The sequence below is a fragment of the Rhinolophus ferrumequinum genome, chromosome 11, assembly GCF_004115265.2.
Source record: "Rhinolophus ferrumequinum isolate MPI-CBG mRhiFer1 chromosome 11, mRhiFer1_v1.p, whole genome shotgun sequence".
Lineage (NCBI taxonomy): Eukaryota > Metazoa > Chordata > Mammalia > Chiroptera > Rhinolophidae > Rhinolophus > Rhinolophus ferrumequinum.
In genome coordinates this window covers 56,862,616-56,876,472 of record NC_046294.1, presented here as the reverse complement: position 1 = coordinate 56,876,472, position 13,857 = coordinate 56,862,616, and the positions used below count along the sequence as shown (strand labels likewise).

The 13,857-nt window shown below is 38.9% G+C and overlaps 1 protein-coding gene across 27 annotated transcripts in view; it reads left to right on the top strand.

Moving 5' to 3' along the window:
• Positions 1 to 13,857, top strand: part of DLG2 (discs large MAGUK scaffold protein 2) — a 1,874,701-nt gene that overhangs the window by 1,717,726 nt on the left and 143,118 nt on the right. For all 27 annotated transcript variants that reach the window (XM_033121658.1, XM_033121661.1, XM_033121660.1 and 24 more), the window contains one exon: positions 9,742 to 9,856. In XM_033121658.1, the coding sequence (XP_032977549.1) occupies positions 9,742 to 9,856 (115 nt within the window). The remainder of the gene's footprint in view (positions 1 to 9,741; positions 9,857 to 13,857) is intronic.

Here is a 13,857-nt window from a genome sequence, read left to right as displayed (position 1 = left end):
CCATTTTCCCCTCAGAGTTTCATGTTTACTCTCTCTTGCATGATGCCCTATGTGGTTTTGTTTCCATAACCAAGACAGAAATAAAATTCCACAGCTTTTGAGACAAATTTCAGATACTGAGAAAACAGTCTTCTAAGCAGATAGGGATTTTTTTTTTAAAAAAAAGGCTATGTTGATATAAATTGTTTTTATCACTTTGTCTTTATACTGTACTATTATTCAGTTTATCAAACATTTTTATATGTTTCTTCATTTGATCCTCACAACAACCTTGTAATGTAAGTGGGATATTAATATTATCCTCATTTTATAAGTGAGGAATATAAAGTTTAAAAGATCTTAATCTTTTCTCTTTTACATTTATTGAGCACCTAGTCTATTCCTGGCACTGAACTATGCTATGCCATTTACAAATGGTATTTGCATTTAATTTTCAAATAATCTAATGAGGTAGATGTTTTTCAATGTACAGTAGTCTTCTCTGAGTTGAAAAACTTGACAAAATTTACACCATGCATCAGTAGTGAACTTAAGATTCAAAGTTGGATCATTTATTTCAGTCTTAAAAATAATAACAATGCACCAGGCTACTCCCAATTGCCTGAAGACACAGGCTTTGTCAAATTCAAATAAGCTTCTATGCTGGCTCCATTTTGCAATAATCCCGATAATCAAAGAAAATCTGCCTTTATGAATCCATAAAACAAAGTTTGCATGAAGCCAAATTGAAATTTGATGTATCTAATTTTCAGAGTTATGCTCGTATGAAATTGATGGTTAGGGATTAAGACTGTTGTTTGCCTATAAAACTTACTTCATTTCACACACTGAAGAATTCCTGAGCATTTGGCTAAACCTCTTTAAAGAGTCTCCAGCCAAGCTGCACAGAAAATTGTTCTAGTCAAAACAAATTATCCCATTCTACCGAGAAAAAGGGAGAAAAACAACATACCTTACTTCAGTATGTTATTAAAAATTATTCTAAAAGGTTTGATGTACTTCATAGAAGATTTGGCAAACTAAAGAATCAATTTTCCTTCGCTGAAGTTTTTATTTAGCTCATGCAATTCCGTAAAAACTTATATTAGCATTTATTAACTGATAACTATGTGCCGCTCTGTTCCAAGTGTTAGGGATACAGAAAAAAATATGATAATGTTTTGCCCTCATGTCCATAACTGAGTTCTTAATGCTCAATATTAGAGATGTACAAGAGATTGGTATATACAGTCTCTTCCTTCATGGGGTGCAGAAAAGATAGCAGATTCACCCTATTGTCTAGAATTCCCCATTAAGTTTCAAGTCTAGTGAATTTGGTTTTAAATCGTGTTTCTCTTATCTTTCTGTCTCTCTTCATCTCTCTGTGTATCTCTCTGTCACACACACACACACACACACACACACACACACACACACACACACACAGTAGTTTGGATCAGCAGTAAGCCAAACGACATCTGTAAATCTTTAGCAGTGGAAAATTCCATGTCACCACTTTACCACAGAAGGAGAAGCAGGTTGGCAACCTGAGAGATGAGCTAAGTCAGGGGTTGAAGTAAAAGGCTGATAAAATCTTTAGGCAAATAACCAGTCTGGGGAGATTCACTGAAAATCCTTCCGGCGACCAGAGGTCAGCTGTCTGGAAGGCAAGGGGGCATTCCGATGTATATGTAGGAGGAAAGCCAGCCTTCTAAAGCCGTCCACAAAAACAGCACCCGCTCCAGCACGACTACTTGAAAAGCAGCCAGAGTAAGAAAGCTCTAAAAGTATCTCTAAAGCCCAATGAAATATGGCAGAGCCCCTTCTGTACTTGTCTGGCTTAGAAATCCCAGGGCAACTCAGAAAAGAAGAGACAGTGAAATAGGAACCATTGATTATTTTCTGAGCTTCAAGTAAACACAATTACTTTTATATCTTCATAAAAAGTAATTTGGGCAAAGCACTGTTTCTTGGACTTGAAATATAACCAGCAATCTATGCCTGATACTCTGTCTAACTTTCTTTCTATTTGGTTAAGATTCTAAGTAAGAAAGCGTAAAAATATATTTGGGGGGAGTTCTAGTTTTAAGCACCTTTATTTATCTATTACATTGATTCTAAGGCTCACATCTTCACCCCTCTACACACATATATTTCAGCTTGTGGAATCAAAATGAGACTTGTGTCCACCCTCTCCAAAAAGTGCTTCTTATTATTAATTGATGGTGCTTTTAAAAATAAATGCTGCTTAAAAATGATGAAGGTGAAGTATACTGTATTAAATGATGATAAGGGAAGTACACTTTATTAGATCCTCAGAACAGCTGGTGTCGGGGCAGAAATGATTCCCCATTTTACAAGGAGTATCTCTGAGAGGGTAAGGGGTTTTCCCAGCTTTGTTCAGAGCCAAGACTTAAATCCAACAGCTCTGATTCCAGGTCCTTGCTTTGACACCCCAGTTGCTTTTCTCATTCTACCAGTAACCATATAGTCTTTAACAAAAATTTTAACCTGCCTCAGTTTCTCCATTCTAACATGGATCTGACCAGCTTGGCTATTTCCCACCATAGAGGTATCCCATTACTATCTAGAAAACAGCTGATACAGCTCACAGGGAGCAGATATTTCAAGGGCCGATGCTCTTTTGATACTCACAACAAGAAACCAGAAAATTAAAAGCAGCTATGTGCTCGCCTGAGAACACCTTGAGGCAAAGATCTGTCCAGTGGATTCGATATCCTTCATGATTAGCATTGGGCCTGGCATGTACGGAAACCCTGAAAAAAATATTTGCTGATTAAATGAGAGAAGGATGTTTCCCCCCAAAGAAATGGAAGCACTTACAATTGTTCACCAATATCTCATTCCTAGAGCAGGAATCATGTGCTGTGCTAAGAATAGACGTAAACCTCCTCTTGCATCCTTCCCATGCACCCTGGTGACACGGGAGGTCATGTCCAGATAAACAATATTGTGACCCCAGTAGACTGCACACCATTGACATTTGCCCAAGCCCTATTGGAAGGTACCCCAAAACGTGGACTTCCTTAGCCTGTAAACCTCGAAGAGCTTGTAATTCTTGGTCGTCTTCAACAGCAGGACTACTTGGGTGTGCAGCAGGTGGCCTCTTCAAACTGCTTCCCTGTAATGTGGAAATGAATAACTCGGTGGGAAAGCAGCCTCTGTCGCTTGGATGTGTGGAACCCCGCTTACGGCCCAGTGATTTCACCAGGTGTTAAAGCTGTGCAGTGCCCGTGGTGAGCAAATAGGAATAGAACGCTGCTGTCCTCATTAATGCCACTAAGACCGCATCTGCATTTGTCCTGACAGAAGCCACCATGGTAACAACAGCAACAGCTACCTTACATTTACAAAATGCTTCGTGCCAAATCTCATTCTGAGTCTCAAAACCGCCTTGTGAGCGGAATCTGACAGTTTGCAGGTGAGCAAACTGAGGCTCAGTAACTTCCCAAGGCCCCGTTGGGTTTTTACTCATGACAGGATGAGCGTGTAAAGCTGGCCGCCTAGTTTAGAGCTGCTTGCCCTACTCCCTCTGCTCCCTGCTTCCTTGGTAACTGACAGTCAGTCTTGAATCACCTGTCTGAGGTCATAACTGTGGAGAGGTGTGATATCCACCAGCTCACTTGGGGGAGGATGTGCCCCTGGCTTCATGCTCTAGTCTAACCCAGGGAGTGTTAGCCATCTGAGCTTTGCAGATATGAGCAGTTGGGCAGCTTTAATTAATGCAGATTAATCCTACTGCCTTAAATTACCCTGGGACCCTCAGAAGGCAATGCCTCCTTTCCTGGGTGAATGATAGGGTGGATTTGCATTCTACGTCTCTTTGTTCCCTTGACAAATTGCAAAGGAAGAAAGTCTATGGTAGAGCCCCCCTCATGGGTAACGTGTGATGTTCACCCTCTTGCCTTTGCTCCATCCAAATGTCCATCAGTAGCTCAAAGCCTTGAGACTATACTGATGGATGGGGTCACTGATATTGCTGAAAATGGCAGCAGCTTTTGAAACTTGGCATCATTTTCCTGACCTCCTAATCACTATGGATTCGTGAGAGGACCTAAGGGTCCTTTTAGTGCTTTGCAAGCTGGTGAACAGTTCACCGGCATCCTGGTGCCAATTGACCCAACGTATGAACCTGCGGCTCATTCTTCTTTGGCCCGGTAGAAACAGCCACTGATAATAGGCAGAGTGAGGCTATACTGGGACTCTAGGAGCTGTACAACACAGGTTTCCATTTTACGTGGTACAGAGAGGGGTTAGGACTTTAGCAAGCGATGAACAAGAATACGTGTTGAATTACACATGAAAATTAACGAGAAGAATTAGTAGCTATTACCTTTAGATCTTTCAGCTATCTCTTGTAATCTTCCTAACATATCTTGAAGTAGATACAATTATTATTACCATTTTACTTCTGAGGAAATTGAGCCCAGAAAGGTTAATAACTTTCACAATGATGCACAGCTAAGAAGTGGCAGAGCCAGGATTCTGACCCCATCTACATAACACAAATCTTGTACCCTGTCTGCTATTATCACCCATCATGTCAAGTGAAAGCAAATGGTGCAATCCCAATATGGATGTGTCTAGTCAGGAACAACTGGATTTAAATACCCAAGGATGTGGAATTTTTCCTTTTTCTTTTTCTTTTTTTTTTTTTGGCTTATACATATTGGGGAAAAAGAACTAGCTGGAGATAATGCTTCTTGAAACTTCCCTAAAACATTTGTCTAGAAGTTTGTTTTCAGTGTTGACCTTCTGGTTATAGAAGTAAACCCTAAGACACATAAAATAAATAACTTGTAATTTTCAAAGCATTTACCAGGCACCTATTTCATGCAAAGCAAGACAGCAGAAGGTGCTGTTTTATTAGTGCAGTCCCCCACCTCAGCATTGTCATGCTTAATTTCCTTTTCAGTGTCCCATTCTGGAAGAAAAAACTCCTTCAGTTTCTTGGCAAAGCTATATGCCAAGCACCTGGTACATTTCTGTGTGTAGGAAAGGAGGAATGATAGACCCTGTGGCTTGGGGAACAGACATGAATGAGGCATCTGCAATTTTTAAGGAGTTTATGGTGCAATAAAGACCAGCATGCACATAATTAATACAGTACATGAGAGGAAGGAGAACAAGATGTCAAGAGGAAGGGGTAGAGAATCGAGGAGGCCTTAGGTTCTAAAGGAAAATCATGGTGTTATAATAGGTATTGTGATGTGACGGAAACAAATTAGCCTCCCAGAGATTCAGGGCTGAATACCAGCTTCCTGTTTAATGAGCTCTATTACCTAGAAACTCTGTGACTTTCGTGGTATTAGTTAACTTCTATAAACCTCTTTCCTCATCTCTAAAATTATATACCTACTTCAGAGCTTTGTTAGGAAAAATAATATTTAAAGTATGTAGCAGAGATACTAGCACATTGCAGGTGCTCAGGAAACATCAGTTCCCCTTTAGATGATATAAAGATCAAAGCACTTTAAAATCTCATTTGAATGTTCTCTTGAGGGTTAGCAATTTGATTGAAAAATGTTCGAAAGAGCTGGGCATAGATGTGCATAAAACATTTGGGGAAAGTAGAGGGATTATGATTAAATGGACATGGTACTGTTAAATTTTGTTTTAACTTATTTAAAAATGTAATTTTCAGTACTATTATAAAACATAAAGAAGACATATTACACAATTTACATACTTGCTTTCTTATTTATTTCTAGAGCATTTGTTTTTATCTTGTTATATAAACTTGTTTTTATCTCTGAGAAGCTAGAGACATAGCCCTTCTCCTCTCTCGGCCTCTCTCTCTCTCTCACATACACACAAACACACAGGTACACATGCACACAAACATGCAACATTTATGTTTGTAAACCCAGATCGTATTATTTTTGCTCTGATGCAATTACTTGTACTTAATTTTTATTTTTCAAAAAGGATCAAAGAGAGAGGTAAGCACTTTGAATACAGGGTTTGTGATGAACATGATTGTCCAAGTGGAAAAATTGAGAGTAGGATGTATTCCAACTAAGACAAATGCAGTACGATACAGTACATTCAGTGCAATACAATACAATATAATACAGTACAGTACAGTGCAGTGCAGTGCAATGCGATATAGTACAATGCAATACAGTACAATACAGCATAGTACAGTATAATACAATACAGTACAGTGTAGTACAGTGCAATGCAATAAAATAAAATACTTCCTCATCCCTAGTGGGGAATGTAAAACACTGTCAAATATGATGTAGAACAAACATATGGCAGGAAAAACATTTTGGAAATCTATTGAGCCATACAGTAAGGAGACCACAGTTTATTACTGAAGCAAGTATCTTGTGATATATAAAGTGTGGCATCTGGAAGAGCTTTAACACAGTGCTGATCATCTGTAGGTTAAGGATCAGAGAAATGTTCCCAAGGTAGGACACGACTGAGATGGGGAGAACACAGAGATCACCTCGAGAACAATAAAAATAATAGCGAGATTTGGGAATGGCAGTGATTCAACAGAAATAAAGCCTTGACATTAGAACATTTAGCTTTGAAAAAGGAAGTCCTAGGGGAGAAGCATGTTGTCTTCATTAACAACCTTAACATTGAAAACAGGCAAGTTCAGTCCCTGCAGGCTTTTTATAGCTGAATTCATTTAATGATTCTGCTCGCTTCCTCATTCATTATTTATTCATTCATTCAGAAAATGTTTATTGAGCACCTATTATAAAAATGCCTCCTGCCTGCTAGACGCGATGTTAGGAACAGGGACTCCCAAGGAGAGTGAGATGTGGCTTCTGCCCTCAGAGAGTTCAGTTTCATGGGGTAGGTGGCAACTGCACAAATAAATGCAGTTTGGTGTGATGAGTAGCAAAGTGGCAGATGGGACAGGGGACTGACACTGAATTAGATGCCAAAGGGGGACAGTTGGAGGTGGAATTTCAGGTTTTTATCATGGTAGTGAAGTCATCAAAGTTGTGGGGAACAAACAGATGGGAGATTTAGTGGCGCTGGGTGAGGGGGAGCGACGTGTGGTATTTATCACCTGGCGATGTGGAGAATGGATCAGGCAGCCTCGCACAGACATCATACGGCCCCGTTAGCATTTCTCTGAGATGCTCTGGGGTGCACTACCATGTTCCCCGAAAATAGGACCTAGCCGGACCATCAGCTCTAATGCGTCTTTTGGAGCAAAAGTTAATATAAGACCCGGTCTTATTTTACTATAAGACCGGGTCTTATGTAATAATATAATATAATATATACTGGATCTTATATTAATTTTTGCTCCAAAAGACGCATTAAAGCTGATGGTCCTGCTAGGTCTTATTTTCGAGGAAACAGGGTGTGCTGCTCTATTAACCTGCCACAAATGTGCACACATACACTGAGATCCCTGTTTATAACAGCAAAAAGCTGGATGGGCCTCAATATCTACCTATATGGGAATTAGTAAATAAATTACTAAGCTATGGGATGCAATTAAGGGTATTAAGAAACATGGTATTTATGTATTTGGGAGAAGGCAGGGAAAAATACAAGTTGGGATCTCATATGTATGGGGGTATGTGTGTGTATGTATATCCATTCACATGATTTGAGACGTGTCTATGGAAGTCTAGCCCACAACCGTGTATGTACCTCTACAGTAAGCTATAGGGAAGCCCAGCACTGAGAGAGAAGAAAGAGAAGAAGGTGGTGAAGGGAGAAGAGACAAGAGCACCTCTCAATTTTTATTCTGTGTTTTTCTATATACTTCAAATTTTACACCATCCATAGACTTTGTTTTGTAACTTAAATAAGAAATGAAATAATGCCCACAAAGCACTGAACACAGCATCTGTTATGTGGCTAGCAATAAATAAAGTGACTCTTTTAGGATGGAAGCAAACATAACTTGCACAGAATGATTTAGACCTGCCTAGAGCACCATATTGATGGCTATAAATAAGTATTTTCTCTCTTTACTAAGATGGAATGAAGTAAATATCTTGACGCATAGTCAATAAATTTTAAGTTAAATATGTGTTTTGCTTATTCAATCATTTAGGATTTCAGTATTCAAAGCTAAGTTTGGAACAGGAAGCTTTCCAAATCTAGATAACAAGAGACTTTATTTAGGCACTGGAAATTTCCTGTCAACTAGTATGGGTTTATCCTTAGAGTACTAAACTTTAAAAATATTTAACATTCAGAGGCCGTTATTGTCTATTATTGAAAACCAAAGTAAAATCTTTTCTTTTATGAAATCCCATCCCACAAAAACCAATAGAGAGATATTCAGTAACTTGAGTTTCAATTTAACTGTGTAGAGCTTTTTATTTAAGTGAATTTCAAATACACTGTAAGTATATCATCTTTTATTATATTTATTTAGTCATTCTTGTTTTTATGAAAAGTTATGAATAAATTGAATTGAAAATCAAATTGTTTTTTGAAATGTACTGAGGACCTCTGTTAAAGTTCTTCATGATGAGTTTCTTTGTAATTAAAAGAACCATTTATAATTTGAATTAACATTTCCACGTTTATCTTGTGGGTAAATTGAGCCTTTCACCTACTAGATTTTCCTAAAGCAAGACTCTATTGTGCCAAGGACACGATAGAACAAGATGTGATCAAGACTATCAAAACTTCAAAAGCGGTTTCATTTTAGAGGCTGATTGTGTTAATAAGTATCTTAAAATCTATTTGTTCTTTATTTTTATTGGACTGACATGGCAAAAATATTTTTCTTATGAAGACAGTATATAATACCTGCATTTTCTTGATTTTTTTTAGACCCACATATTTTTTTCCAAGTTTAATGTTTCTAAAATATGTTTAATATGAGAATGGTCTCCCATTTCTAACACCAATCTCTTGAGAAGCTGATTTAAATATATTGTGTGTCTTAGAATTGATGGACTTTGGCATGTAGGCATTTAATATTAAAGTTTTAGGACAGAATTGAGGTATAATCCCAAATAATCAGCTTCTAGCAGCCTCCCAGCAGAAAAAAGCAAAATGACATGGTGCTTTTTTTTACACAATTCGTCAGCAAACACTTGGTTCTCTGGTCTATCAGGCTGAGAGTAACTGGAGACTCACCCAAACCAACAGAACATTAGTAATTCCATGGACATTTTTTAAAATTTTGAGATAGAGATTCACATGCAGTTATTGCAGTTATAAGAAATAATACACAGATACCCCATGTACCTTTTCCTCAGTTTGCCCAATGGTAACATTTTATACAATGATAGCACATTATCACAACCAGAATACTGACACTGACATAATCCATCAAACTTATTTCGACTTCCCCAGTGTTACTTGTGTATGTGTGTGTGTGTGTGTATGTGTGTGTGTGTGTGTGTGTGTGTAGTAGGTTCTATGACATTTTGTCACATGTGCAGGTACCTGTATCCACTACCACAGTCAATACAGAGAACATTTCCATCACAAGTACCTTTGTTGCCAGTTTATAACTGGCACCTTCCTCCTCTCCCACGGACTTTTCACAGACTGGGGATTTGATGGCGGTATATTTTCTAGCTATGTTTTGGGGAAGTGAGTGATGTATTTTTTTCCTCTTGTGAATGTCTGCAAGTAAATAATGTAAGGAAGTGAACCCTGAGTGTTCCACCAGTGTCGGGTTGCGCACCTTCCTGTTGCTTGGCTAAGGGACCAGCAACAGGGGCGCAGGGCAGCATTTTTAACTCACTGAAGGCTCAGAACCAAATCTGCCACCTCTGTTTCCATTCCCAGATTACGCTCGATTTGAGGCCAAAATCCATGACCTACGAGAGCAGATGATGAACCACAGCATGAGCTCCGGGTCCGGGTCCCTGCGAACCAATCAGAAACGCTCCCTCTATGTCAGGTAGGCAACGGAGCATTTCTTACTGTGATCTGCACTCTGTGAGCACTCCGGCTTGGGGAGACCAAGGCAACACCTTATAGCAACGGACCATGTGTTTTTATTAACCCAGGCTCCTCAATACACCACTGTAAGACCTGAACTTTAACCATTTTGAAGAAGCTTTTGAAATGTTATTACGTCAAAGGCCTCTGCTTTGAACAAGTTATTAGTTGACCATGGTATGATTCAGGGTAAAGTTCTTAGCACAGGTTGCAGTGAAAATAATGAGAAAAATCATTTTCAATTTTGATAAATCTTAAATATGTGGACCAAAGCCCTGGATATTTGTTTACCATCAGTATGAGAAGTAAGTATTCCTGTATCACCTCCTGACTTGCTTGATATATACTGCATTAGCTTCGGTGTATTGATTTGAAATCGGAACTACTCTTTTATAAAGTTATGTGTCTTTTCCAAACAAGTTTGGGTAAAAAGACTTTCTTCTGTAGCATCTCATACCAATCATTTATCAGACCACAAAAGTTACTTATTCCTTGCCTGACAGAACTCACCAATTTACCAGGGGGAAAAAAGAAAAAAAGATTGATTGAACTTGAAACGCCTTCCATCTTTCAGCCTCATAGTTAACACTTGAGTAAGATCCGTCATCACTCAACTATAATATGCGTCTCTTCTTAGCACAAGCCCCCTATATTCCTTCCAAAACACACTTCATCAGTGCTGACTGTACTTTTAAAAATAACATAAGTGTTAACAGCCAAAAGGGGAAAGTGGTGCCCAGTTAATTGTCAAAATGAATCCAGGAGCCAATGGATTACCCATCCTCACTGTATTCTGCTCTCACTAGTCTGCCCCAGACTGTGGTCTGACTCTCTCTAAGGTCATATTTTCCTCGCCTGAAATTTCACACTTTCCCTGGCATGAGGTGTGTGTTATGGATACTACATTATGTACTTGAATTGACTTATCCTGTTGATTCCACATTGGCTATAAAGTTATCTTTTGTGTGTCTTAGGTAGGCACAGCAGGGCCAGAAAGGAGCAGGATTCCAGAAAGCAGCAGGCTCTCCAGGGCCTTCATTTCCTGGCCACTGTGACCAGTTTAGAGTCCCTTTTTAATCCAGGCAGTTCCAGTACCTTAGAAGCCCTGGGATTTTACATTTTTAAAAAAGTTAGAATATTACTGTTCCAAATTTCTCCCACTGCATTTTGGAAGATTATTTTGTTATGCTTTGGTGTAATGTCTGAAAGGAACTATTGAGAATCACCCTAGATCGTGTCTTGTGGTGACGCGTCACAAATATGATGGAAAGTGGGTGGCTATTTCTGTTTTTCTTACTGATGTTGTATTGCTGATCTTTGTGATACAAAATATTTTTTAATCTTGAAATGTTTTAGTCTTGGGTAGCAAGTTGGGAAAAACCAATTAGGTTAATAAGATAGAGATAAATCAGTTAATGAAAATAAAATGGTTATATAGAATAAAATTGGAAGGAAAAATTACCATATTGTCCGTATCTTGTTAAAAAATAGAATGCACAAAATGTTAATGTACTAGAAGAATTTTGCTGAAAATATATTGATAATAGCTTAGTCCTTTTAATTAAGTTGTAGAAGATTAGGAAAATTAAATGAACTGACAGATGACATTATGTAAAACTAAAGACTTATTTGAAAGAGTAGTGTTAATCAGAATCAAACCTTTATTCTCCAATATGGTAAATAAAACCATGACATACAAAAGATTTGAAGACTTAAAGTCAAGAATGTTACCTTGTTTACATTCTAATAGTGTTCCTCCATTCTTGAGTTGTGCACCTGTATTAAAGGGAGGAACCACTTTTAAGTGAGGCTCAAAAATAGCCAATACTTCATGGGGAATTCTCCAAATGATTCTTACAATAGACACAGGTAGTATTTGACTTCCAGTGTTCAATTCTTAATACTTATTTTGTTCATAGAGGGCTGACTGCAGCATCTAAATGACCCCTAGAGGCATATGGAAGAGATATGGGCCATGCATAGAGTTAAAATCAGAGGGAAAGAACTTGCAGCATCTCCAGCCTTGTTCTCGTGTGATGTGATAAAACAGACACTACCACTCCACCCCACCCACCACTCCTGCAAAAAAAATAAATAAATAAAATAAAAAAAGCAATAAAATGACATGAACTAGCAAGGTCTAAGGGGAATCCTTACTAAAAAATGGTTTGCTAAGTTTGTACCTTTGTTGTTTGGGTTTTTTTATTATTATCTGAACACCAATTTTAGCTATAGGATTTTCATGGAAATGCTTGCTTTATCTAGAGTGCTTGAATAGGACTAATACCAGTTGGTTGTGCTTATTTTATAAAGCCAACTAGCTGCTCTCTCACAATAAACTAGTAGCAAAGGGTTTCTCTAATTATATAAATATCAGAGGATGAGCATGTCCCTTTAATCTGAGAATGACATCCTGGAGTATTAGTCTCTTCATGCTGTTTAGCTTTATGCAAATCTAGGGCTGGAAGGAACCTTAGCTATCACCAGGTCTACTGTTTACAGAAGAGGCAACTAAGTCCCCCGGAGAAGGAAGAGGTTTGCCCAGGACCTCACAGCACTTTGGTGGCAGAGTCAGACCTCCTAAGGGCTTCTCCCCATATCTCTCTGCCTCCCAAGGGCTCAACTTATGTGGTATCAGCTGCTGAGTGCACTTCAGCTCTGATTCCCAATCTGCTTCTGTCAGCACAGTGCCTGACTCTTAGATTCAGGAATAGGTTAGCAGAGAGGAGACATTCAAACATAAACCTCTTTGGAGTTTTTGCACAGGATAAATTGTGCTATAGGACATATGGGATTCCTTTAGTATTATTCATATTTTTCCATGAATCCAAAACCTAAAGTGAAAGCAAGCAGCTTCTCTGCTCTGTAGTAAACAACTTAGCAGACTTCGCTGAATATTTATCTGCACCACAAACCGCACTTCCCCTTGTAGTTGCCTCTTCTTCCCTATCCACACAGAGGCTCTCTCCTCTCTCCTTTCTCTTCGCTTCCTTCCTCCTCTCTCTTTCCTCCTCCCTCCTCCCTCCCTCTCTCATCCCTAGCACTACTCTGGCTGTGTCTGAGAGGATGCATCTTCTCCGGATCATGCACCAGCTGGCCTCATTGCCCTAATAGAAATGATTCTCCCCGGTGATAGCAATTTCTTTGCCTGAAAGTGTTGCAGGGAGTGGGAAGAGAACTACCCCATCTGAGCCAGGCAGTGTTTTAAACTTGAGCCAACGCTCTGTTTTCCACCCTAGTTGTGATGATTTTCCTTCTCTTAATCTTCTGTATAAGGTGCTTGCAGCGCTTGACGTGCATATGGAGTTGATTGTTGCTAATGATAATACTGTACCTGTTCTATGCGAATGATTTGGATATATTTGATTGAAGGGGCTATTTGTATTGTATATTTCCTGCATTGTGAAGCATATCTAGTTGTAGAACCTTAAAAGTAAATAAAATGTTAAAAATTTGAATAAAATATTTTTCAAAATGCTCCACAAGTACATTATCGATTCTTCAGACGGAGATGCTTTGGGGCTCCTGAGCCCCTGGAATACGGATCTTGTCACACATACTTTGAGGCTCTCAGTATGGGCAGATTGGGGTCTCCTCGCTTCTACAATATGTGCTCCCCTTCTTAGCTACCAGCTGCTTACGGCATCCATGTACCGGAAAACAAGGGTTTTCCTGCTGCTTATAGGAATGGACCTTTATATCCAAATGCTACTAAGAAAGGTCAGTGATATAGGGGATTTAAAAAATCACACAAAAGGGCAAATAGCTAAGGAAAGATCTTTTCTTCTGATAAAAGAGAGTAAAAGCACCCAGGACACTGGGAGAATGGGGAGGGGAAGAAAACAAAGCAGGTAAGTCCACCAGTGGGGAATAAAAGGTCACAGGAAAGAACATAAAAGAGAAACTTGGCCCATGCTCACTTGTTAATAAAAGCTATCGATTTCGAGTGTTCCGGTGAAT